Source organism: Bombus huntii, chromosome 12, assembly GCF_024542735.1.
Source record: "Bombus huntii isolate Logan2020A chromosome 12, iyBomHunt1.1, whole genome shotgun sequence".
In the NCBI taxonomy this organism is placed as follows: domain Eukaryota; kingdom Metazoa; phylum Arthropoda; class Insecta; order Hymenoptera; family Apidae; genus Bombus; species Bombus huntii.
Window position 1 is genome coordinate 11,822,653 of NC_066249.1, and position 24,078 is coordinate 11,846,730.

General features: G+C 40.9%; 1 protein-coding gene across 1 annotated transcript in view; it reads left to right on the forward strand.

Moving 5' to 3' along the window:
* Positions 1 to 22,788, forward strand: part of LOC126872182 (protein jagged-1) — a 56,592-nt gene extending 33,804 nt beyond the window's left edge. The window contains exons 3-6 of the mRNA XM_050631806.1: positions 7,288 to 7,579; positions 17,120 to 17,738; positions 18,378 to 19,018; positions 19,464 to 22,788. Coding sequence (XP_050487763.1) covers positions 7,288 to 7,579; positions 17,120 to 17,738; positions 18,378 to 19,018; positions 19,464 to 21,181 — 3,270 coding nt within the window. The 3' untranslated portion in view covers positions 21,182 to 22,788. The remainder of the gene's footprint in view (positions 1 to 7,287; positions 7,580 to 17,119; positions 17,739 to 18,377; positions 19,019 to 19,463) is intronic.
* The last annotated feature ends 1,290 nt before the right edge of the window (positions 22,789 to 24,078 follow it).

Here is a 24,078-nt window from a genome sequence, read left to right on the forward strand (position 1 = left end):
TCCTCCTCACGGACGTTCGTTTTTTTCTCTCCTTCCGCGCTGCCGGTCCTCTCGCTCTACGGTTCTCGTCGGGGACAACGCGAGATTTATTAGCCAGCCGGCTAATTGGGAACCGAGGACGCAGGAAAGGATTCCAGAACGAAACTTCCCCTTCGGCGCTCGCTGGAATTTTCAAGGGGACGTGGAACAACCCTCTTCTACGTTGGCCCGCCGTCAGATGAATCGTTCCTTCCGAAGTATAAGAGGAGAGGGAATAAGTCTGCGAATTTATCGCATCGCGACGCCTGACCTCGAGACCCCCGATTGTTGCGGCGAGATTTAGGGTCAAGGGTAAACCACGGCCAGGCGGTGCTCGAAAGCGATCAAAAGTCGGAATTCCACAAGGATTCAGGGACCTCGTCCGCGCCTTGCGTTCCTGGGAAATCGCTTTCGAAAGTAATTGAACGGAGGAGCTGTTGGAATGCAGCTTTTGGGAGGAACGGAGCGCTGGAATTCCATTGCAAACCGTCTTATAGCGAGAGAATCGAATTTATCGCGACGCGCCGCTGAAAGGTGAGTCTGTTTAAAGGTGATGTTCGGAATAGGTAAGGCAGGGTTATTCGAATAAGAAGGATGCTTCAGCCGAGCTAAGTAATTTGCCTTGTAATTCGCCAAATTCCACTGATCTATATGACCCAAAATGGATGTTACGTCGATGTCGATAGGTATTATTAATTAGATAGAAGTGTGTTAGAGGTTAATTAGGGGTTAATTAGATAGATATTAGATAGTTTCGACTTTAGAATTCGAGTTTTAGATTTTTTATATTAAAATATAGATAGATGTTAAAATTTAGATAGTTTAGATTAGTAAATATTTGGCTATGGTATCTAATATAATTTTACTCGATCTTTTGTGTATTTCATGCTCTTTGCAAATAAAGTATAATAAAGGAAAAACATATCTGAAGAGATACGAACGCAAAGAAGTGAGGAGAACAGTAGATTTTCATAAAGCAACCTTTGGAGAATGGTTTGTGATTGGCATTGTGTTACCGTTAAGTATGGAGTTACGAATGCGCCGAGATGATACAGTACAATGAATAATAATATATCGCAACGATTTTACGTAAGGGACTTTCACGAAATAAATTGGCGTAATAGTTGTGTAGATCTGAACCGAAATTTGAACACAGAGGCTCGTTCGAATGTGTACACCCTCCGAAACACATTTTTGGAGGAGAAAGATAAAAGAAATAAAACGATTAAATATTGGGTAGACTGTAAATACGACTACTTTGTATATAATTAATGTTACTAATATTTTCGATACGTTCAAGTGGCTGACAAAAACAGGTATTTGATCCTAAAATAAAATACAAACATGCAAAAATAAAATTTGATCGGTGAATTAGTTCGCAATGTATTGAATTCGAAAATTGCTCTTCTATAACAGAGAAAAAATTGTGATTTATCACATTCGCTTCTTCCAAAACCAATACGATCTTCCTTCCATACCAAATGCGCAGTTCATACACAGAACACTACATTCGCAAAATCTCATAACAAAATCCGCAATTTGTCGCTATATGCTCAACTGCACGTTTGAAATATATTTTAATTTCAAATTTTCCATACCGAATGTTTATGGAAAGACATAAAGCCGGGACGAGGGTCGTCGAAAGAAAGAAAGTAGAAAGCCTCGCGGAATAAATCGACAAAAGACATAAACCATTCACGGCTTCCCGGATCGGTGGCGGGCGTGCTGGAGGTTCGTTTCTGCTTAGTACGCGTCCTCACGTACCGCTCGTTCGATCTTTTCCGCGAAACCAAAGACACGTCGCCTGACATAGAGAAGGAGAAGGCGTTCTATTCGGCGTACGTAAGTACGTACGTGTAGTTACCGAGCCACACGATCGACGTGTACACGTCTACCATCGACGAGCGCCACGATGCGATGGAACGACAGTCAACGCCAGATAGAGGCTCCTCAACCGCTTCTACGTGCCCGCTACGGCTTCTGTCCATCCTTTTCGGCTCCCGGCAAATACGCCTTATTTCCACGTTGTGATGCTCTGATCCATTACTAAGATGGTAAAAATGCCGACTCACCGTGACTACAAAATGTAGATAAATTGATTCTGAAATCTGTAGACAAACTACAAGACGTTGTCTCTATCATAAAATTAGCTGAAATCTTGATGCTTTTATAGCCTGGCTTATCACACCTAACGCTGTTAGGTACGCTTCACACCGTTATACTTAACACTACAAACACTTACGTCTAATACTGTTTGAGGCTTCCGGACCGTAAACCGTATCCAACAGAAAGCTATTTCCGATATTTCGCTAACATTGTAGATAACTTCACGAGATCTTGAAATTTCTAACTAAATAGCAATCCAGTTAAGATCTTGAATGAACGAGTTATGCGATATAATTATAATACTATAACTACTATATACTACGATATAATTATAATTATAATTATAATAATCGATGACGATGTACCAACATATGCAATTACAAAAGTAATCTAACTCGTTTATTTTCTTCTATTAATTTTAGAAGATCGTTTCAGATTATTGTAGTATAAATAGACGCAAGGTGAAATAAGTGATAAACTCCTTTTCTTTTTAGATTCTCGACTCGGACCGCTTTCATAATCACCGACACATATGTCTGATTTATATTTCTAATAACACAATGCACACCATCGTGCTATCCCGTTATTGCATACTTGTCTGCGTTGCATCATTAGATATATGGATTTGTCGAATGACACGATATTGCTGGTGCAAAATCACATTACCATAACGCGTCTGAAATCAAGTTTAAGAAACACGCGTGCGGAGAACCCTCGTAACGATTAATGTCGCGAAGCCACAGAAAATTAATTAATTGATCCTGGAACCGCATCTTACGGAATAATATCCGACTTAATGAATTTCCTACGCCCACGAAACCGGACGACCCACGTCCATGGCTGGATCGATCGATGATCGAGACCGCCGGTGGTCAGATCGTGACTTTTACTCGCGATCCATCCGATAATTTATTACACGCCTGTGCGAGGACGCGGCCGCGCTCTTTAAACGCGTCCGAACAAAACGAAGCCCGTTGTTTTGCTCGGTGAAAGGCGAAAGGGGAAATTCGCACGTAACGCAGTTTTCTGCGGAACACCCACGCAAATTCCTAGACGCTTCGTTTGTATATACTTCGTTCGTCGTATTGTGACAGAGTGGTGAGTGGGTACTTTCCTCGATGGTGGAACAAGGAAATGCAAATTTTAGAACTTAGATGCGATGTATGCTGTGATGAACATAGGCATAATGGATAGGAATACATAAATAGGAATGCAGTGGCTCGCGAAAGTGTTTGAATACTTAATGTAGAAACCTTTTATGAATATTATCTTTATGAAAACATTTGGAAAGTTCATGGAAACTCTAATGAGACCAAACTATCGCGATTACGTGTATTGATAAAATCTGAAACGAATTTAAAAATGCATATACTAGAGATTAAAAGATATTTATTGCAGGCATGCAATTCGCAAGAATCGTGAATTTTCCAAAAACTTCGTATAATACAAATAATATGTTAGTAAAAATTCGAGGATAAAAATTGGAAAGGTTAAGTGACCTGGCAGATAGTAAGAAAGACACATTTCCTCTATTGAGTGCCCCTAATCCATTTCTCCCGACCTTTCGCGGAAGTGCAAAATTCTCGGGGCCGATCTGGACAATACAAAGAGCACCGTTGTAGCCAATCCTCGTCGAGCCGGGTGTCTCGTGCTAAATGTAAAGTCGGCTCACTCGTCGCTGCCACTACCTAGAGCAGATGAGCGCTAATTGGTGTTAATTGGTGGCTCGCTTGGGGCCCGTCGTTCCCACGCCCGCGACTTTCATGCTCGCCTTTTTTTCTCTCGCACCTCGTACATATATTCTAATTCGTTCGTCCGTCGCGTTCACTTCCACACGTCGCGGCATCCAGCCGGTTCTTTGTGCCTTTGCAGCTCGCGAACCGTCCGACGTTTCTTCATTGTCCAGCCGTCTTAATCGATATGAGTCAGCGCGTGGATTACGATCAGATAAAATTTCTATTATTCTGACATTTTCGTGGCGTACGGATCGAAACGTTTCTCTTCTTTCTTTCTCTCTCTCTCTCTCTCTCTCTCTTTTTTCCTTTCTTCAACGGGACAGCTGATGGAAGAGGGAACGAATGGAACGATGAATTTCGAAACCTTAAAGGAGAACGATCCGATCGATGGTAAATAGAAAATGACAGCTGAACAGATTCGAGTTATTCTTCGAGCAAGATGGATCGGCTGCTCAAGGCCGTTTTTCGGATTATATCACACAGCATCGTTTAGCTACTCCATCATTCTACCCTTTTGTCTTTTTGCTTTTAGCGCTCCTTCCGTTGTACCCTTCCTGTCAAAGAAGCTTTTAGAGTAATCGTAAGCAGCTACTAATTTTAGAATAACAGTTACTGTTTTCTGGCAGTCGGGTTCTCTTATATAGCCGAGTTATTTGAATTCAAACAACTTGACGTGGAATGATTTGATTTAATGAGAAGGATAAATGGAAATTTTAAGTCAAGAAACAACAGGTTCATACTTGTAAAATAATTTCAAGCTGCTTGGACTCGATAACTTGGCTAATTTGAATTAAACTCAAAGAATAACTCGCACTTTGAACTGTATCAAATATTCTTTGAAATTCGCGACTTTCAACGGTTAGTGGGAGAAAATATGGTAGTTTCGCATCATACAGACAATATCGTACTTTTACTCGTACTTTAATATTTTTATTAATTTAATATATTCTTTATAAATATTATATACTTTTTATCGCTTATCGCTGTTAGTCGAAACGAATACAAGCAATTAGTCTGTCTAGCTTTACTTCAGCCATAAAAAGAAATAATCTTCACTTTACCCATGAAATATATATATTATTACACAGCAACCAACGTTTATTAATTTCAATGTCTTTAAGAAATTCAAAAAAATCGGCTAATAACTTTTAAAGACACACTTTCACACAATCCTAACTGTATCGAGAGAAAGAAAAAAAAACCAGCAACCGGAATTCGTTTCAAAGGTTTGTCTCTCGTGGGTGACTGAAAATCACTGGGAATCACCGTCGAACAGGTTCCACGATCGTTCGCTGCCAAATCGGTCAAAGTTGAGCAAAAACGTGGAGTTTCCAACGGTGGAAGTGTCGCGCCGCTTTAGGAAGCGATTTGTCCGCAAGAAAGGCGCGCGACATTAGCCGCGTTATCTAAGTATTTGGGTTGCCAGCGGGGGAGAATGTTTTCGCTAATTTGTCGATCGACAGTTCAGTCACGATCGAGCGGTTAGCCGGTCATATTGAATAGGTCCTGGACAGAAAAGGAAATCGATCAACGAGGGGAAACAACACGGTTCCCACATGTATCGTGACACGGAACGCTTCTTTCTAGCGTGGAACCCCGCGTGGCGTACCACTGGCTCGCTAATCGAAAAGTAGGCTCCAGAAGAGAAATAAGAGAAAGAAAAAGAGTGGATCGTTGAAAAGCACGGAAGATATCTATTATTCGGCGTCGTTTGTTATCCTCGGGTCTCAATGCGGCGGAACGGCAACTCGCAGCTTATTTTTCACTTTCCACCGGTTCCATCGACTCAGCCACCCCCGTGGTCTGAGTGATCACGCGAAACACCTGCGGTTCTAATTAAAAAGTCGAACGAAGAGCTACAGAGCTTGGACTCGTCCTTTCTCTCATTGTCTACCAGCGAGGATCCAACCGAGTTCATTAAACCGCGCGCACACACGAGCGAGCACACGCGAGATCGCCGATGCGCTGATCCTTTTTTATTTATTTTTTTTTTCTCCTCCACGAGACCGGTTCCATCGGGAACGCTTCCAGCTTTCTATCGTACAACCCAGACCCCTGAACACCCCTTTGGGATCCGTTGCTGGTCGCGTTTGCTGCTGCTGCTGCCGTTTCTGTCTCCGCTTCAGCAGCCTCCGGACGAACAGATAGCCGCTGTCTTCCGCGACAGCGCGATTGGAATTTATTTATTGCATTAGCCGACCGTCACTCACGGGCCTTGATTGGTGGTACCAATCAGGTACGGCCGTTGGAGGAGAGGCAACGTTGGTCAAAGAATCGGTAGACCAACGAACGCACGCAAACTCTCTCTGTGGCTGTAATTATTCTGATTTGTGGCGACACATTGAACACAGGTGTCACGGGTGAAAAATACGCCGGTGCTCTGATTACAACGACGATCGGTAATTATCGGAGACACGGTGGCCACCTTTTGATGGAACATTTGTTTTAATCCCTGCTGGTTGTGTTGCATCCCCGGTGGTCGGACGTCGCGTCCTCCTCCTCGGGTAGCTCGGCTACTTTTTTACTAGATTATCGATGAGCTCTCAAGGTGTCTCGGTATGGTGGAGGGATGATTGAATGTTGCGTTTAATCTTTCGTAGACGTTCAACATTCGAGTTCGGCTCGACGCCAATCAAAAGATATTGATGGAACGTACGAACGTATGTATATATGTGTAGATTGATCGAACACGTATGAATCGTAAACTGGGTGATTTAGGAATGATTTATCCGTGATCGATGATCGTATGCCCGAAGATACGATGAAAATAGCGGAATTAAATTTATAAAGTATCTGGAGATGGGAAACGGAAGTAAAAAATTGATAATCCTATTGTGGCGTAATACGGGAGGTTACCGAGGGTCAGGAAGCCCTGTGTTAAATTTGCAAAAGTGCATCTCGGAAGGTTCCACTTAGAGGCCACACTGGCTAAGGAATTATTCAAGCTGACCAAGGGTTAATTGCTGGCTTCATCAAACCACCTCTCTTCCTCTTTCGAAGCAGCCCTAGACAAGCGTGACGTCATCTTTCCGTATTCGATTCGCGTTTGCCGGAACACGACTATTCAGCATATACTGGTTACAAAATACGTATAAAGTAACATAACGTAAAATGCAGTGTAAAATATGAATAATATAAGGTACAAGGCTATAACGTAAAAGAAAGTAAAAACCGGGTATAGAATAAACTAAAAGATATGAAAGGAGAATTAATTTTAATTTACAATTTATGTTTTTGAGAATTATTTATTCGTATAGTAAAATAGTAAAGTATAGCAGAACAAAGTAAAACGAGAAATATAAATAAAGGATTACTTTTAACTCATAATTGCTAATTTCCAAGAGCTCTGGGAAATTTCCCAGAATTCCTAAAATCCTTAGTTAGAAGATTCCCAGCCTCGTTATCGAATTTTTTTCTTGGCTCACAGAGGCAATTCACGCTGATCCTGCAAGCGAGAGACGAGGCGAGCACAGGCGTGATCGAGGAAGCGAGTTTCAGCGGCATTGTCCTGCCAGGACCCACGTGGCACACTCTCAATCATGAAGGAAGAAACGCTCATCTAGCTTATCGCGTTCGGGTCCAGTGCGCGGACCATTATTACAACGCGACCTGCACGAAGTTCTGCAGGCCGAGGAACGACATATTCGGCCATTACACCTGCGACGAGAATGGCGATAAGGCGTGCATACAGGGTTGGAAAGGCGCCGATTGTGAAATAGGTGAGTCAATTCTCACATTTCATTTCAACGTATTAACATTGCGAGTCTGATTGCATTAAAAAAAAAAGCTTATCGTTGCTTCTAAAAGAAAGTATCTCAAACTTAACGTTGAGACAATTGTCATGTCCATTGAACAGTGCAATATTCATTTCTAACAATTGCTTAGTTCCTTCTTTTCCAAATTTCGAAAGATCGAAATATCGAAATTTGAGAAAAGGAAGCTAATATCATATCACTTTGCGTTTGCAGCTAGAAATATTATTCGTAACATTTTAAACTCGCATAAATTTAATTCTAATGGCTTTATCAATATCTACTATATATCAGCCCTTTGTTATCACATTTTGAATGACCACTATGGAAATTTTGAACACCTGGAACTAGTATATCCGCTTTGTATTTAGGACGAAGAATTCACACTTTAGATTCTTAGAAATTTAATTCTGAATACTCTGCTAATATTAGCTTCTTCTTCCTGATTTCAAATTTTAGTATTATTTTAGCAGTATTTAAAAAAGTGGTACTGACGTTAATTCACTTCGACATTAGCGTTCGTATCTGTTTTAGAGTAGACATTTCAAGATGCACGTACATAAATATCCATATACGATTATTTTATGCAGAGAGCGAATGTCCGGAAGATTTTCGCTTTCCCCTTCGCGGTTTGACACGGCTTGACAAGCACGCTGGGAAACATACATACGATCGGTTCCATGGATTGCTGGATAGGCATTTATAGCCAGAGAGAAGCGTAATTGTTTTTCGGTTCCGAATACACCGTACACAGAAACGGTCAGTTTCTCGGTTATATTTATTGCAAAGAGGCGGCAAAGCTACGTGTCTAATTAATCAAATGTACCTCGAGGAAGCACGGAAAAGTTACTTAGCTGCGAGTCGCATCGGTATCTCCGATTAAACGGTTGTATTCGACTTAAAGAATCGTTCATACGTATATACCATCTTACCCGTTAGGAATAATTATTATCGTGAATTAGGATCTAAAGCCGCCACTATTTTATCCCATCGTCTTTGCTAATCGAACGCACGTTTTCATCGTGAAAAGCCAAGGAAAAGAAGAATTTATGTATATTTCTCCGCTCAGAATTCGAATTTATCGATTTATGGTGATTCGCTTTAACTGTATTTGCTTTAGAGAAGTTTTGATTAGCCGACCAAGTTGATCGACCTTAACCGTTTCACGGTTAACCTAAGAGAGACTCAAGCAAATATAATACATCGGAAATTTCACATCTTAAATGTTGCCATTAAATTGGATTTTCATGTAAAATCATATCTTTATGAACGCAGATAAACAATTTCAAAATACATATAAAAATTATAAATTTCATAACGAATATTTTACTTTGGACGGTCCGCATACTTTTCAATATTACACGTCCCCTGTATATTTCCATAATTATAGTATTCATGTCTCCTAAAAAATTCCACCTATGTATCTAATTTCTGTTACTAAAAATGGAAGAAATTTTGTCGACGAAGAAATAATTAATTCCTAAATCGCTCATTTTAAATTCTTCCTAATTTTATTATACCGTTAGAGGGAAAGAATAAAAAATAACTTGTAAAATACTCGATTAAAATTTCCTTTAGAATTTCGAACAAATGGAAAATAATTTAATTGGTTCTCGAATCATTAGGTGCCTAATATAACCGCGGTTTTTTTTGGTTGTAGCGGCAGCCGTCCGTGAGAAAAGCGAGTGGAGCAGAGCGCGAGGCGCGACTACTCGAGACGCGAGGTTTCACGCTTCGAGGATCGATTAATTATTCCCTCAGCCAGACGTGGCGAACAAAAAAAGGCTGGTGGAATCGTTTAGCCGCCAATATCCTGGCAAAGACCTTGCGCGACGCTTCGTTGCATACGTAACGAGATCTTAGCGACGACAAAAGCGTGTTGCTCCGTCGTTTCATGCCAGCTTTTTGCTATGGCTCTGATTTTTATAAAATAGTAATCTACTTTTTCGTCTCCTCCATCCCCTCGATCGTGTGTCGTTCCTCTCGACTCCGATCAACACGTTCTCCTCCTTTGTCTGGTTTTAATACTTCCGGTAATTGAAAATCGTTCGGTAATTTAATGACTGAGGTTACGAAGGTACATTGTTTTAACGGTGATGGAAAAGGCCGTTTAATTACAGCGCGCTCCGATCTGTTTTCGATCGTTTTCAGAATAATTTATTTTTCCTTGTTTGACGTTCATTTATCGAAGTGGCCTACTTATAAGTCTATTACAAGTAATAAATAGTCATTTGTAAATTATTTATTAATAGGATTTTTGGTAAGTTGGAGTTGCTAATAGAATTTAAATGTTCATATTAGCCACTAATCAAGAGGATCGATATTACGTTATAATAAAAAGCTCTCCACTAGATATTTCATTGTTGTTGTAACCTCCGAAATATTGCAAAAAATATACCAAAGATATGCTACGTAAATCATCCAGAAGTAAGACCTATCTTGTAACTATAATTCCACCAGGGATAATCGTTTGATTTCCAGAGTTAAGATTATTCTAATCGAGTATTCTAGCAGAAAAATGAAAAAAGTTTCGAAAAGTAGATTTCATGCAGATATGAATCAATCTTACCTCTCTATATTTCCTACTTTCGACGATAGAGAAATTATCTCCATTTCGAACTTGGAGAAAAAGGAAAGATTCAAAACTGATAAGAGATTGAATAAAAGTTTGGAAAATGTGAAGAGATTTTCGCTAGAGTTCAATGACTAAAAAGATAAGCATCGAGCTGTTAGATGCAAGAAGCTCGTTCCACGTGGAGCTTTTATCGAGACGAAAAGCGCGAGTCTCGCGAGTGTCTGATAGGCAAAGATGCAAACACGCGGCACAGCGAAACACACGAATTATCTCGAAGCGTGCCTTAATGGGCGGACGTTAGACGCATGTCGTACGATCGTATAAAGGTAGAGAGCAGCATCACGCCAGATCCCCTAGCACAATGCTGCCCGGGCTAATACGCCAGCTCTTTCTTCGCTGCTTAATCGTTACTTCCGCCTCCCCGTGTGTTTATCCGACTTGTGGTACGTTGTATCCCCCCTTCGAGAACATCGTTTTCGAAAGGCACCAGCTATGTAAACGCTTAAATCATCCTCGAATCTCGTAACATTGTTCAAGAAAGTATGGTCCCCTAATGGTCGCTGAAAGAGATTCATATTTCGTATTATAGGAGAACGAAATGATAAAAATTGAACTTTGTGTGTCACTTGATACTTAGAAAGCGTGTTTGATATTCGTAAAGTTAAAAACGTTCAGATTGTTTAATCTTTATTCGTTCTCTGTAAAAATACGTGATTTATGATTAGAAATTAATTTCTTGTGTGTCGCTTAATAATTGGAAATACGTGTTTCATATTCGTAAAGTTAAAAATGTAGAAACTATTTAATCTTTTGTAAGAATATATAATTTATAATTAGAGATTACATTTTTTACTTTATATTTTATCTCAAGTCTTTTGTATATCTCCGTATTATTTCTATATTTTGTTATTGTATAATTGTTCTAATACGAATCGATCTGTTTACGACAATATTGCGAGTTTTAAGTTCTTAGAAAAACGTGTGAAACAGCGTACAGCTGTGATCTTCATAATAGTGAAAAAATTTCCGATCATAGAGAAATAGATCGCAGGAAAATAGTATTTTTATGTATTCAGAATGTAAAAAATGAGAGTAACTCTAATAGTAACTGTTTATAAAGGCTTTTTTTAATTTCCAATTGTCCTTCGATAAAGAATTTTAATAAGTCTATTTATTCCTTGTTGCATGAATATATCATTAACGATGTTTATCTAAGCGTCGTTCAAGAATCGTCATATATCTTCCATTTTTTATCTTTCGTTTCATATGCAAATGCCAAGTATAATCGTTCGTTAATTATATATCCATTAAGACCGACTATCTATCCAACGTAGATAACAAAAGGCTCGCAGGATTTTTCGAAAGGCTTAAATGTGCTGGAACAGTTGAAAACGAGCCAGAGAAAGTAGGACGAAGCACTATTAGACTTTTCTGCAGTATAGTAATTAGCAACCGCTGTGATATCGTGTGAAACCGAACTGTTCGGACTTGCGGTGCTCGAGGGCAATAGGAACTGTGACAAGACACTCGTCGAATTCAAAGAATCTCTTAAATTGCTCGTTCAACTTTAACAGAAAACAGTGGCTGCCTCGAAGACGCAGCCGGTTTCCCTTGACACTGTGAACTTTAAGATCTTCTCGTTTGCTTAACGTCTGTTTTAATGCTCCTTTTATCGATGAGATTATGGTCATTCGACTTCGTTAGCTTCAAAGTGCACAGTAAAAGATTCACATGATTAAACACGACTTTCCATAGCCATGACAGAAATTTCCAAGTTAACATAAGAATTGATGTAAGAATACGTATGCTGGGCTTTGCGAGGAGACAGAATTTTACGACGTATCGAAAGCGATAGAACTCGAATCTATAAAAAATATAATTACAATAATTTATGAAGAGACACTTCGATCTTCTCGGCCTCCTTAAAACTTTACAGTGCGAGGCAAACCACTCACGCAATCAAACACATTTTTTTACAGCTGTGATACAATTTTTCCAACTAGTTTAACTTACAAACGTACTTCTGTAGCTACAGGCTTCTAAAAACAGAAAACGTTCATTAAAATCGCTAAGAAAGAAGATTAAAGGAGTCACCTAGACTCCGGTTCCATAAGAAACATAAATATTTTAAATACTGATCGTGAAATTCATTAAAAAAATTCCACGCAATGATCCACGATAAAAATAATAATAATCTACAGCGAGTTTATGAAAATGAAAAATAATCTATAAAAAAAGACAAATATTCCGTGAAGCAAATTGCTAAATTCGTAAACAAGTTCACGATAGATATGTAATAAACGTAACAGTAATCTATATCGAGTCTATCAAAAATAATAGCAGTCTATAAAAAGAGAAATTCCGTTATCTTTGCGGTGGAACGAACCGGGTCGCATCCCCTTGACACGGAATTATTGCGGCGACGGTTTAACGATGCAGGAGGATCATATTATCGGTATCACAATTAGACACGTTCCACTTTCGTCGAACGTAAGGGAAAAAGGAAAGGACAAACGATCCCAATTAGGGACTATCGGTGGAAATCGTGTACTCGTGAGACGACGAGCCGGTCGGTCGTTTACGAGAGATGAGAGGAAAGAGAGAGATGGAGAGGTAGAGAACTGGCTCCGGCATTTTTGTCGCGCTGTGAAAGGTCAATACGAGAATTTCACTCGTGCATCGTCTTCACACGAGCTCTATGCACCGACCGCATCATGCAACACACCGTTCCTTGTCGAGAGTACAGCGTATTTCTAGGCTCGTAGCGCGAACGTTCGTTTGCATTTGACCCCTTTTCACCACGATCATAAAATCCTTCCATACTGCTCTTTTACGAGGATCAGAAGCGTTAGAAGGAAGCGTTGGAAGGAATACCGCGTTTAATGTAACGCAGAATCGCCGTGAAATTAAATGCTGCGTTAAACACGAACTCTTGACTTCGTTAATTGCTTTGAGACACAAAGTTTAATCAAGTCGAAGAGTATCGATATTATTTATTACGTCATCTACTCCGTCGTTAGGAATTGGAAAGTTTAGTTGAAACAAATGATGTTCTGCGTAGAAAGTTTAATTTATAGGAAAATTAACCGATATGTAAATTTACAGTAAGTGTGGCTGGTGGGTGAAATGTACATATGAGAGTGCGCTTTTATGCACAGTTTTTGTGTTATTTGACGGATGATGAATTGTACAGTATCGCGGCTAATAACGCAAGATAAGCTAAATGTTGATCGTTTTATGGAGAGATAATCGGTCGTTGGTGGCAAAGGTAAAACGGTTGAAGCGGTTGTGCGTGAAAGTCGTGAACCTTCACCTGTAATCCGATTCTTCGCGCATCTGTTCTGTTCACCAGATCGGGGGAATACAAAAATAAAGAAACCACGGTGTACGAAGATGAATTGCGCGGGTTAATTCGCCTACTGCCGGCGGATTAGCAAAAAATTCCACAGACGTGTAACTGTAGACGTTCCCGGGTAGATTTATAGAGCCTGAACAACGAGAGAACGGTACTGTACGCGAAGCGTTGTTAATGTCGAGGATCCTACATGCGAAACGGTGTACTTCGACGAGATAGCCACGGTGAAAGCTCTGTTAATTGCTTTTCGCACGACCAACTTGCCAAATTTGTCAAAATTTTACGACTCGCGTTCAATTAACATGTTTCCTGCCGCTCTTTATCCAAGAAATCCGACCATTACAGACCGTGCGCAAATTTTAAGCATTTTACGCAATATGATACGCGTTGTTGCAACAGTAAAGCACGTGTAGTTTGTTACTTTTTGTACGATATATTATACACAAGCATCTTTGTTAGATTTTATTTAGTTTAATTGTCACGAAATCGTTACAACTTGATACGGCAAAAGAGAAACACAATTCAAAAAACTCACCAGAAAAATCTATATCAATTGAAAATGAAAACTCGCTACAAGAAAGTTCTGTACAAATTGAGAATGATAAATATGTTTGCAACTGTTGAAGAACTAATACCTTTGGATCGTGTCAGTTTTGAAGTTAAGGTGCGATATGTGACACTGATTCATCTCGCACGTCGGTCCCGCATTCTGTGACTGCTAGTGAACGTGTTTTACCACTGTTTTTTCATCATTTATACGAATTATGCAACTTCCTTCTTATAAAAAAAACTCATCTAAACTCATAGGACTAAATCTTTACATTACTCGTAATGATCAAATATCGTCTAAATCTCCAAACAAAAAATTTAGGGATTTACATACATGTAGAATCTCTACTAAACTATTACTATTAACTGAAGTATGAAGAATCATCACAAACGTTAGAAAACTTCCGCTAATCAAAGTTACCCTAACTAGCCATGTATTCTTCCATAAAACCGATCCACGAAAAACATTCGAACCGAAACAAACCAGACGAAGTCGTGGCGCATTCATCACGGTAGATTTACTCAATTTGCTCGATTTCACGGGCAGACGAGCGCAATTAGCGCACTATACCGTGTTGCAGTCGATCGAACTCCCAGGCATATCCCCAGTAATCGACTTGCCTAAACGAAGCGCGAATCGTCGGTCACGAGAGCGCGATCCTCTTTCTCTTTCAACCCTCGCGCACCTGTTGCGTCGCTGATGAAGAAAAAGAGGGCTCCACGGTGAGTTCATCTAACCACCGTAGATCGAGCACACTCGCTTCTTCCCTTGATCTCTGCGCCGTAATTGCCCAGGCGCGAGTTGCCCGCGAGGGAAATCTTGGCGTTCCCATCTTCCACGCAACAATTGGAAGCCGGATAGCACGGAATCGATCGGCGCTCAGTGGATGCAAGAAAACGGCCGGATGGATCATTACGTGGATCCGACGGGCCACGAACGTCACGCTGCAGTCGCATAAATATACGTAAACGTTCGTTGTCCGCGCGAGAACGAGAAAGCTCGGCCATTAATCATTAAAGATTCTGCGAGCCAGTGTGAGTCCTTCGTTTATATACGTCCTTCCGTACGTGTGAATGTATGCACACGTATACCTATCTTGAACAGGTTAAAATATGCAGCTGCACGTCGTGATTGGTGTACCCTGTGGTTAAGGTTGAAAAATAGCTGTTAGCCGCGTGTAAGCGTAAGATGTCCTAGATTTAAGCAGACACCGGTTGACAGAGGGTTTGCCAATCGCGTACGAAGCGTTTAAGTAGCAGTTGCTGCGTGAAAAATAAATAAACTCTGAAATATCATCGTCAATGTATGTTATTATAGATGATAATTAATTTGAGATATCTACTCTCACGGCTCTATCAATTCTTCGGATAAAATAATTATCTCTAGTAGTAATCTCTATTAATAACAATAGTGATTGGAATTACTATTTATATAGGATTCCATATATTAAATGCTATCTGTCTACTTTATAGCTATTCGTCATCCCGTTCAAAAATCGTTGGTAAAGGCGAATCAAATTCATCGAAACGACATCGAAGCGATTATCACTCAGCTATTTCTTCATAGAATATATATAGCGTAGTGGAGAGTCGGTGTAACATGCGATTCCTCCTCCGGTTCGAGGGGCCACGGTTAACGGTAAAGAGTCAGCAAGAGTCGGCTAAAAGTCGTGCGGATACGTGTGTGCACACGCGTGTGTCGCCACGGCGTGAGTTTTCGTTTCACGGTCAGAAGGATAATCCTTCTCTCTGTCACTTCTCATCCGTCTTTCTGTCCCCCCGGCTAATTGAGTTGCTCCGGCTCCGGCCACGGATCTCTGTCACGTTTCATTTTCTCCCGTCTCCGTTTCACCGTCAGCGTCCGAACGACGGAACTGTCGTTTCCACGGATACGGTGTACGTCTGTTCGACCGTGGATGAAATTGGATTTCGTCATTCTTACCACCTGTAAGAAGGAGAATTCGTACCTGTTATATCCCGCCATCCGTCCTCTTCCTCCACTCTTTCGTCTCTTTTCTCTCCTTCCATCTTTTCATCAGATGGAAGGACACGCCGATGATTCCCAGAGGAGATATATGAAACGTCGGTGAGCGTATAATCCGGCGGGTGAACGCGACCGCGGAAAATAATCCGACACTTATGCCTTCGTGACCGTGGGCGGATTAATCGTTTGTGTTTTAACTTTCATTCACGGACACCTTTTGTACCGCGTTATGGAGCGCCGGTTATTGTTCGTCACGACGAGATTATTCCTTTGGAAAGTCCCTTGAATTATGGCTGCCGGTGGCTCTTCTTTTTCTACGTTATTGAAATCCCGGTATGCGACGCTCGAAAGAACCGGGGAAACGGATGGATGGAAATAAAATAGCTTCGCGATACTATATTCGTGGATTGTAATAAGGAGATACATGGTTTTTTATTGTAAGTAGCTTGATAAAGGAATTGGGGAAGCTGGAATGTTGGATTTTTAAACAGCACACAAGTGGAGGTAGATTAGAGTTGGTATAGTTATGGTGCCATTATGTGTGATATGTGAAACATTGCGAAATCTTCTTAGAAATAATGAAACATAACTATCGTGATTATATTGGCAAGAATTGAAACGAATCTGAAAATGTATATAGAAACTACGAGATATATATTGCACAAAGATGGTTAAAATATTTGAACAGTCAACTATTCGCTGTATCAGCAGGCTACGATATTTAGTGAGATCATTTTTGATCTGCGACGGTATCTACACACTAGAAGCGACTAAGCTACAGAAACCACCATGTACACCACCCGCTATGATAATTAAACCTGTGAATTTTTATGCATCTATAAGAAATGCAAGGCTGCAAAGATGCACGTCCAAAATAAACCACTCGTTATAATATTCAGAGAGGAGACAAATATTTATCTAGATTTCCATTCTGTTAGTCATATTCGCAAAAATACAAATTTCCATACACATTCGTACTCTGATAATAATAAAAAGGAAACTAAATAATATATCGAACTAACCATCGCTCAAACTATTTTTCAGCCGTCTGCAAGGAGGGTTGCCACCCCGTACACGGCCACTGCAACGTGAGCGGCGAGTGCAAGTGCCGACACGGATGGCGCGGTGAACTCTGTGACCAATGCACCCCGTATCCAGGTTGCAAGCACGGATACTGCAACGGTTCCAGCTGGCAATGTATCTGCGACACGAACTGGGGTGGTATTCTCTGCGACCAAGATCTCAATTATTGCGGCACGCACGAACCCTGTCAAAACGGTGGGACGTGTGAAAATACGGCGCCGGATCAGTACAAGTGCACCTGTCCCGAAGGATTCTCAGGACCAACCTGCGAAAAAGTCGACAATCCGTGCGCCTCCAATCCTTGTGCCAATGGAGCGACCTGCAGAGAACTTGGGGAGAGCGCTCACTGTGAATGTGCTCCTGGATTCTCCGGGCCTTACTGCGGCACGGATATCGACGAATGTGCGTCTCAACCTTGCCAAAATGGAGGCACTTGCGTCGATGGAAAGAACGAATTTGTGTGCAACTGTCCAACAGCCTGGCAAGGTATTCTTTGTCAGTTCGACGTGGACGAATGTGCTCTGAAGGAGTCTCCGTGCAAAAATTCGCTGACTTGCGTGAACCTTGCTGGTGACTACAAGTGAGTATGATTTTTATTGTACTTTGTTTGATTCTTATATAGAACTTGGAACGTTGACGTAAGTTCTGTTTCTAGTACAGATAATTTTAGAATTGTTACAAACTTAATAACGCATGAATCAGATACCTGATCTAATATCAGGGCAATATCGAAGTTTTCACATTTTATGCTCGAAAGTTAGACTAATTTCATTTCTTCCGAACTTTCACAATTTTACGTCAGATAGATTAATCAAACAACTTATAGTTGCTCTTAATATTTCAAACTTCTCAACTAAAAGAATCAACATGTATTGTCCATATTTATTGACAAACTATATTTTCCTTGAGAAGTTCGAAACATGGACAATATTATTGATCGCCTAAGGAAACCTTATGAATTGTAGAACTTATCGTAAAATTTCATTTGTCTTATTACTAAACCTGTTGCTGTTACGCGACAGAATGTATTTAACTTGCAAAATTTCACCAATAATATTAGTACAACTGTACAAGCCAACACAATAGTGTAATTCTCTGCAAATATTCACATAAATAACTCTCCTCTCCAACAGTAAACTTTGAAAGAAAAATACTAACATTTATAGTTTATTACTAATTTTTCTCGATCATTAACTCAATCCTATTGGTCTGATCTCAGATGTCGCTGCAGGAGTGGTTTCACAGGGAAGAACTGCACGAAGAACATCAACGACTGCATCGGCCAATGTCAACACGGGGCACTATGCATCGACCTGGTCGACGACTACCATTGCAGCTGCACCGCAGGATATTCGGGCAAAGATTGCGACGTGGATATCGATGAGTGTGCCTCGAAACCCTGTCAAAACGGCGGAGAATGTAGAGACCTGGTGAACTCTTACGAGTGCGTTTGCCCAGTCGGTTTCACCGGATTCCAATGCGAGATCGACAGAGATCACTGCAGTCCGAATCCATGCAGAAATTCCGCACCCTGCTTCAACACGCAAACGGATTACTACTGTCACTGTCCCGAACAATGGCAGGGGAAAAACTGCTCCGAGCCAGCAGCTCACAATCCACAATTTGGCGTTATGGATGAAGAATCTGGCTGTGGTAGCGAAGGTACGCCTTGTGGAGGCAGAGGCAAATGTACTGGCGGAAGGTGTATTTGCGATGCTGGTTACACCGGGATGCATTGCCACGAGAATATCAACGACTGCAGAGGAAGTCCTTGCTTGAATGGTGGAACATGCGTCGATCTGGTTAACTCGTTCCAGTGCATTTGTAGGGAGGGATGGACTGGAGATCTGTGTGACCAAGGTCAGTGATTACGTTCAATTCTTTTGGCTTCGTTCGAAGTTACAATGTCTTTATATTACTATAATAAAGTACAAATGTAAATATGAAAAAATGATCGAGAATCGATAAGAGTTCAATGTATAAAATATCAAAAATGAATTATATATATACAAATTAAAAACTATACATAACATATATTCGTTATCGGTCTATGAAAATGTAAATTTATATAGGCATTCATAGTTTAATGATTACAATCATTAATATTCGTGTCGATTAATTGTCGATCTGTACGATTCTATGTATTTTTATCTATTTGTATTTTTATTTGTATCTATGTATTCTATGTACGATTCTATGAATTTTCCAAATATTCGACCTCATATTTATGTCACTGAAAATTTATTAAAAAATATTAAAGAAATAAGCGATTTACCAACTAAAATCCAACACGATTGTCTTCCAGACGTGGACGAGTGCACGACAGCTCCCTGCCGCAACAATGGTACTTGCGTGGACGGAGTCGCGGACTTCACCTGCATCTGCAGAGGTGGTTGGAAAGGGAAAACATGCACCCTACGTGCCGGCCACTGCGAACCAGGTACTTGCCGCCACGGTGGAACCTGTCAAGATCGCGGCGACGGATTCACTTGTCATTGTCCTCCAGGATGGGAAGGTGCTGCCTGTCACATAGCATCACCTGCGTGCGCGAGTAATCCCTGCGAGAACGGAGCGACCTGCGTGAACACCGCCGATGGCAACTACAGATGCGTCTGTCGCGAAGGTTTCGAAGGACCAAATTGTCGTCGAGACGTGGACGACTGTCAACCTTTGCCATGCTTAAACGGTGGCAAATGCGTAGATGGAATCAACTGGTTTAGGTGCGAATGCGCGCCAGGTTTCACTGGTCCGGACTGTCGAATAAACGTGAACGAATGCGCTAGCGATCCCTGCACAGGCGGATCGACGTGCGTAGACGGTATAGCGAGCTATTCCTGCATCTGTTCGCCAGGAAGGACAGGAGTTCGCTGCGAAATCCGTACCGCGGGCGGTCTAGGATGTCCCGTAGCCAGTTGGGACGACGACTGCAACGTCTGTGAGTGTAGAAACGGGAAGAATCAGTGCAGCAATATCTGGTGTGGTCCTGGAAACTGTCTGAATGGTACATCCTGTCTAGCTCACGAGGTTTGTGTACCTAGTCCAAGCGAGAGTTGTCTGGCTCCATCGTGCCCAGCCTGGGGTGAATGTCGTCCCGTGGAAACCGGAAGACGAGTAGGACCACCTGCTCTGCCCGCGCCGCCTTCCTGTTGGCCTGGACAGGCTACGCCAGGTCCAACCTGCTCTAGACTCACTATTTTGCTTAGAAGAGATACTCTTGCTGCTGGCACGTCCGTTGAGATCCTCTGTAGACGACTGAGAAAGCTCCTGGCTGACCCAAGAAGGCCACAATCCATTGTTCTTTTGTGTGATCTTAAACCTGGAGATAACGATACAGTGGAAGTGACTATCTTTTCTGAGGCAGCCTCAGATGCGGCTAGAGATCTAGGCGAAGCTCTCAGCAGACCTCTGGGCAGGCCTCTCGCTCTGGCCTCTGTTCTGGAGGTCAAAGTGGAGACGGCCTTGCTCAGTGAACCGAGTTCCGCGAACTCCAGCAGCGCCGGAAGCTACGTGGCCGTTCTTGGCGGAGCCCTGGCGACTGTTCTGGTCCTGGCACTATTTGGTGGATTGTGGTATCTTAGAATGGTCAGACAGAGATCGAGTTTAACTGCAACAACTAGCAGCGAGACTTCGTTGCATCGGCATCGTAGCGATTTGGATGAGAAGTCGAACAATCTTCAGAACGAAGAAAACCTGAGAAGATACGCAAATCCCTTGAAAGACCAGGACCAAGGAGAACCAAGAGTCTCTGTAGTGAGACCTTTGTCTGGAACTTCGCTGGGTGCTTTGGGTACAACAGAGGAAAGCTTGGAGATGGTCTCTGAGGACAGTAGACATCGCTTGCCACCGCTTTATAAACCTCCCAGCGCAGAAGCTAGAAATAATACTGCCAGTTTCACGTACGAGGAAGGACCCCATAAACCATACAGCAAACCCAGACTGCAGGAGCCGACGTATTCCTCTCATCAGCAACCGGGCACCAGCCAGACTTCAGCACCCCATCAAGTACTCACGGTTCACGTGTAATATGATAGAGTCGCAAATGTTCGAAGATATCCACTTCCAAGGAAAGATCTTCTATCATTAGATGACAGAAACAAAGATGAAAAAAGCGGTTGTAAAGGACGTTGTATGAAAAAACGAAGTGAAAAATGATTATCGAACTGTAATGGGGGTAATTTTAACGAACAGACTTAAGAATGAATCGCATGATTGTTGCCTCCTATTAAAAGCATGAATCATTAATCACTTTTAGGAAATGAAATTGTGAAAAATTGTGTATTGTATTTTAAAATCAGGATTTCGAGAAACATGTTACGTTATAGATTATTTTTTCTTCCTGGGAAATACAAAACGACGTAGGAGGCTAGAGAAAGAGATTGTATTTCCTTTTTAATAAGATTCTGCTGATTATACATAAGAGATGATTTTTTAACAGAACTTTAAAGATTTATTGCGAAAGAAGCATCGTTCTCTATCTTCCTCCAATGAACCCCTCGCTATTCCACGACAATAATCGACAGTCTACAATTATATATCAGCAACGCCGAGTTGTTTTATCGTTGTACATATGTACATAGCCCGTACTTATTAATTTTGCTAAGCCTGTATCACCTCTGAACGCCGTCGTCCCTATGGCCAGCCTTAAGGTGTAATTATCGACGTGTATCCGCGTTACAATCGTAGGCATTCACACGCGATCCGAAATCAAGAACATAGCCAAGTGACGGCGAGCAGCCACCGTAGGTTTCGTAGAGCTATAGCACGTAGGCGAATTAATCTGCGTCAACGCAGGCTTCGGACGTTCCATCGGACGATATTATTGTGATACTCATAGAGCGAACGAGAGAAAGAGTGCGAGAGAGAATATCGTGCGTAAGATTTAACCAGCTCCGTGACACCCTCTTGGAAAAATTACGAGTCAATCGGTATTTCGAATCATGATCCAAGCTCGCTTGTTAATTAAATTTATCGATTAATTAATTCAAACTTACTTCTGTCGTCGATTTTGCTTTCAATCCTAACATTGGTCTTCTTAGAATTTCATTTAAATTTTCAACACGGTATTGCTTTAATTAAATGAAAATTGATTATTTGATCAATAATATTCATGAATGTACAATTGAGCGAATTAATAAAACGATGTATCTTTTTCTGTATGTAAGGTGTGCGGAGAATTTTTGCGATCGACGAGAAGCGACATAGCACAGCAACGATCGCATGATCCGAGCGATGTATGATGTAAATAGACCCACGTACATAGATCCAGATACTTTCTTGTCCCTCTTTTGGATCTCCCTTACCTATGCCCTCCTATTTTCCCCTGTTAGATGTGCAATTTTATTTTTTTTCTCTCTCTCTCTTAGTATCGTTCCAAACGTATGACGACGAACGATCAACAACGGGCGCGCGGAACGCGCGTATTACTAGACTTTTATCGACGAAGAGATCGCATAAATTCGTATTAGGCGTACGTAAGTTGTAACGGGAGAAATTTTTATAACAGATAGTTTATTTTATAAAGAAAGCTATATTATTATACAAAATATATAAAAGCGATGAAAAAATATATATATATAAATATATATATATATATTATATTATATTATATTATATTATATTATATTATATTATATTATATTATTTTTTATTTTATTGCCTTGTATTAATTGTTGAGAGATCACGGACAATAGTTCCCCCTAAATCGAAATTCTGCTTATAGTAAGATCGATCGGAAAAACGATCTAGTAGATTTTCTTCTCTCTGTTTCCGATTAACAGAACTAATGTCCTTGGTCCCTGATCTAGATAGCTAATGGATAATCCACGCGTTGTGATCAGTCCCGTGTTAGATAAGCGCGAAGGAAGCGTGAATGAGTGCGTGTAAATAAAATTAAGCTCCTTCCGGTCCCGCAATCATTTCTTTTTTTTTTTTTCGTCTAAGGTAGCGACAACGACGATGACGATGACTGCGACTATGACAAACAACGATAATGATGGTGATGATGATGATGATGATGATGATGATGATGATGATGATGAACAAGTTTCAATAAAAAGTACAACCCTTACAACACCGTCTGGTTTTCACTGGTTTATTCTATATACCCGAACGCAACTGGCCGAACGAATTCTCTCACGTGGTGAGAGTCGATGTTCGCGCAAGTTGCATTCAAATCACCGGGAACGCAGAATCGTAGGTAGACGTGCCTTCCGGGAGCAACCGCCACAGGCCAACAAGACGAGAGGCAGAACGGGACAGAACAACGTGTTTGGTTTCGAATCATTTGATCGCATTAAAGAACGAAGAAAAGAAAGTTTCCTTGAAGGCGTGGAAAAGACTTTCTTTGTGTACTTTACGCTTTGTATAGTCGTAGGGAGTAGGGAGAGACTCGACCGTTTTTCTCTTCTGTTCGATCGAATTTATTTCTAATTGCATGGGACATACATTATATGGTTAGATGGTTCTTAAGCATAGATGAAGGTTTCGTACGAACCATAAAGTAGTAAATTTGATCAAGAAAGTCATAATCGTAACACAGGCTCAGGAACTACGAGGATAAAATTGAAATAGAAAGTTTGGAATCCTTACAACTTTCCTTGCTATTTTTACTTATAATTTCTTTCGTTAGTATATTTTCTTTCTGTATACACTTTACTCGTTGGTTTACGCTTTCTATTAATCAACACGTTCAGTTTGCTTACTTGTAAAATTCCTATATGAAAAGCAAAGGTCCAACTTGAAGACGCTTGTTTTAGTAGTATTATGCAGCACAGACAAAACGATACAAGGTTTTATCAAACAGTATATTAAACTTCTTGTCTCATTTCTACATCCTCGCTTCTACGAATAAAATATTCCACGTGTCGAGCATCATTTTTTGAGCCATTCCGGGCACTTACTCTAAACTAATCGCCGGAGAA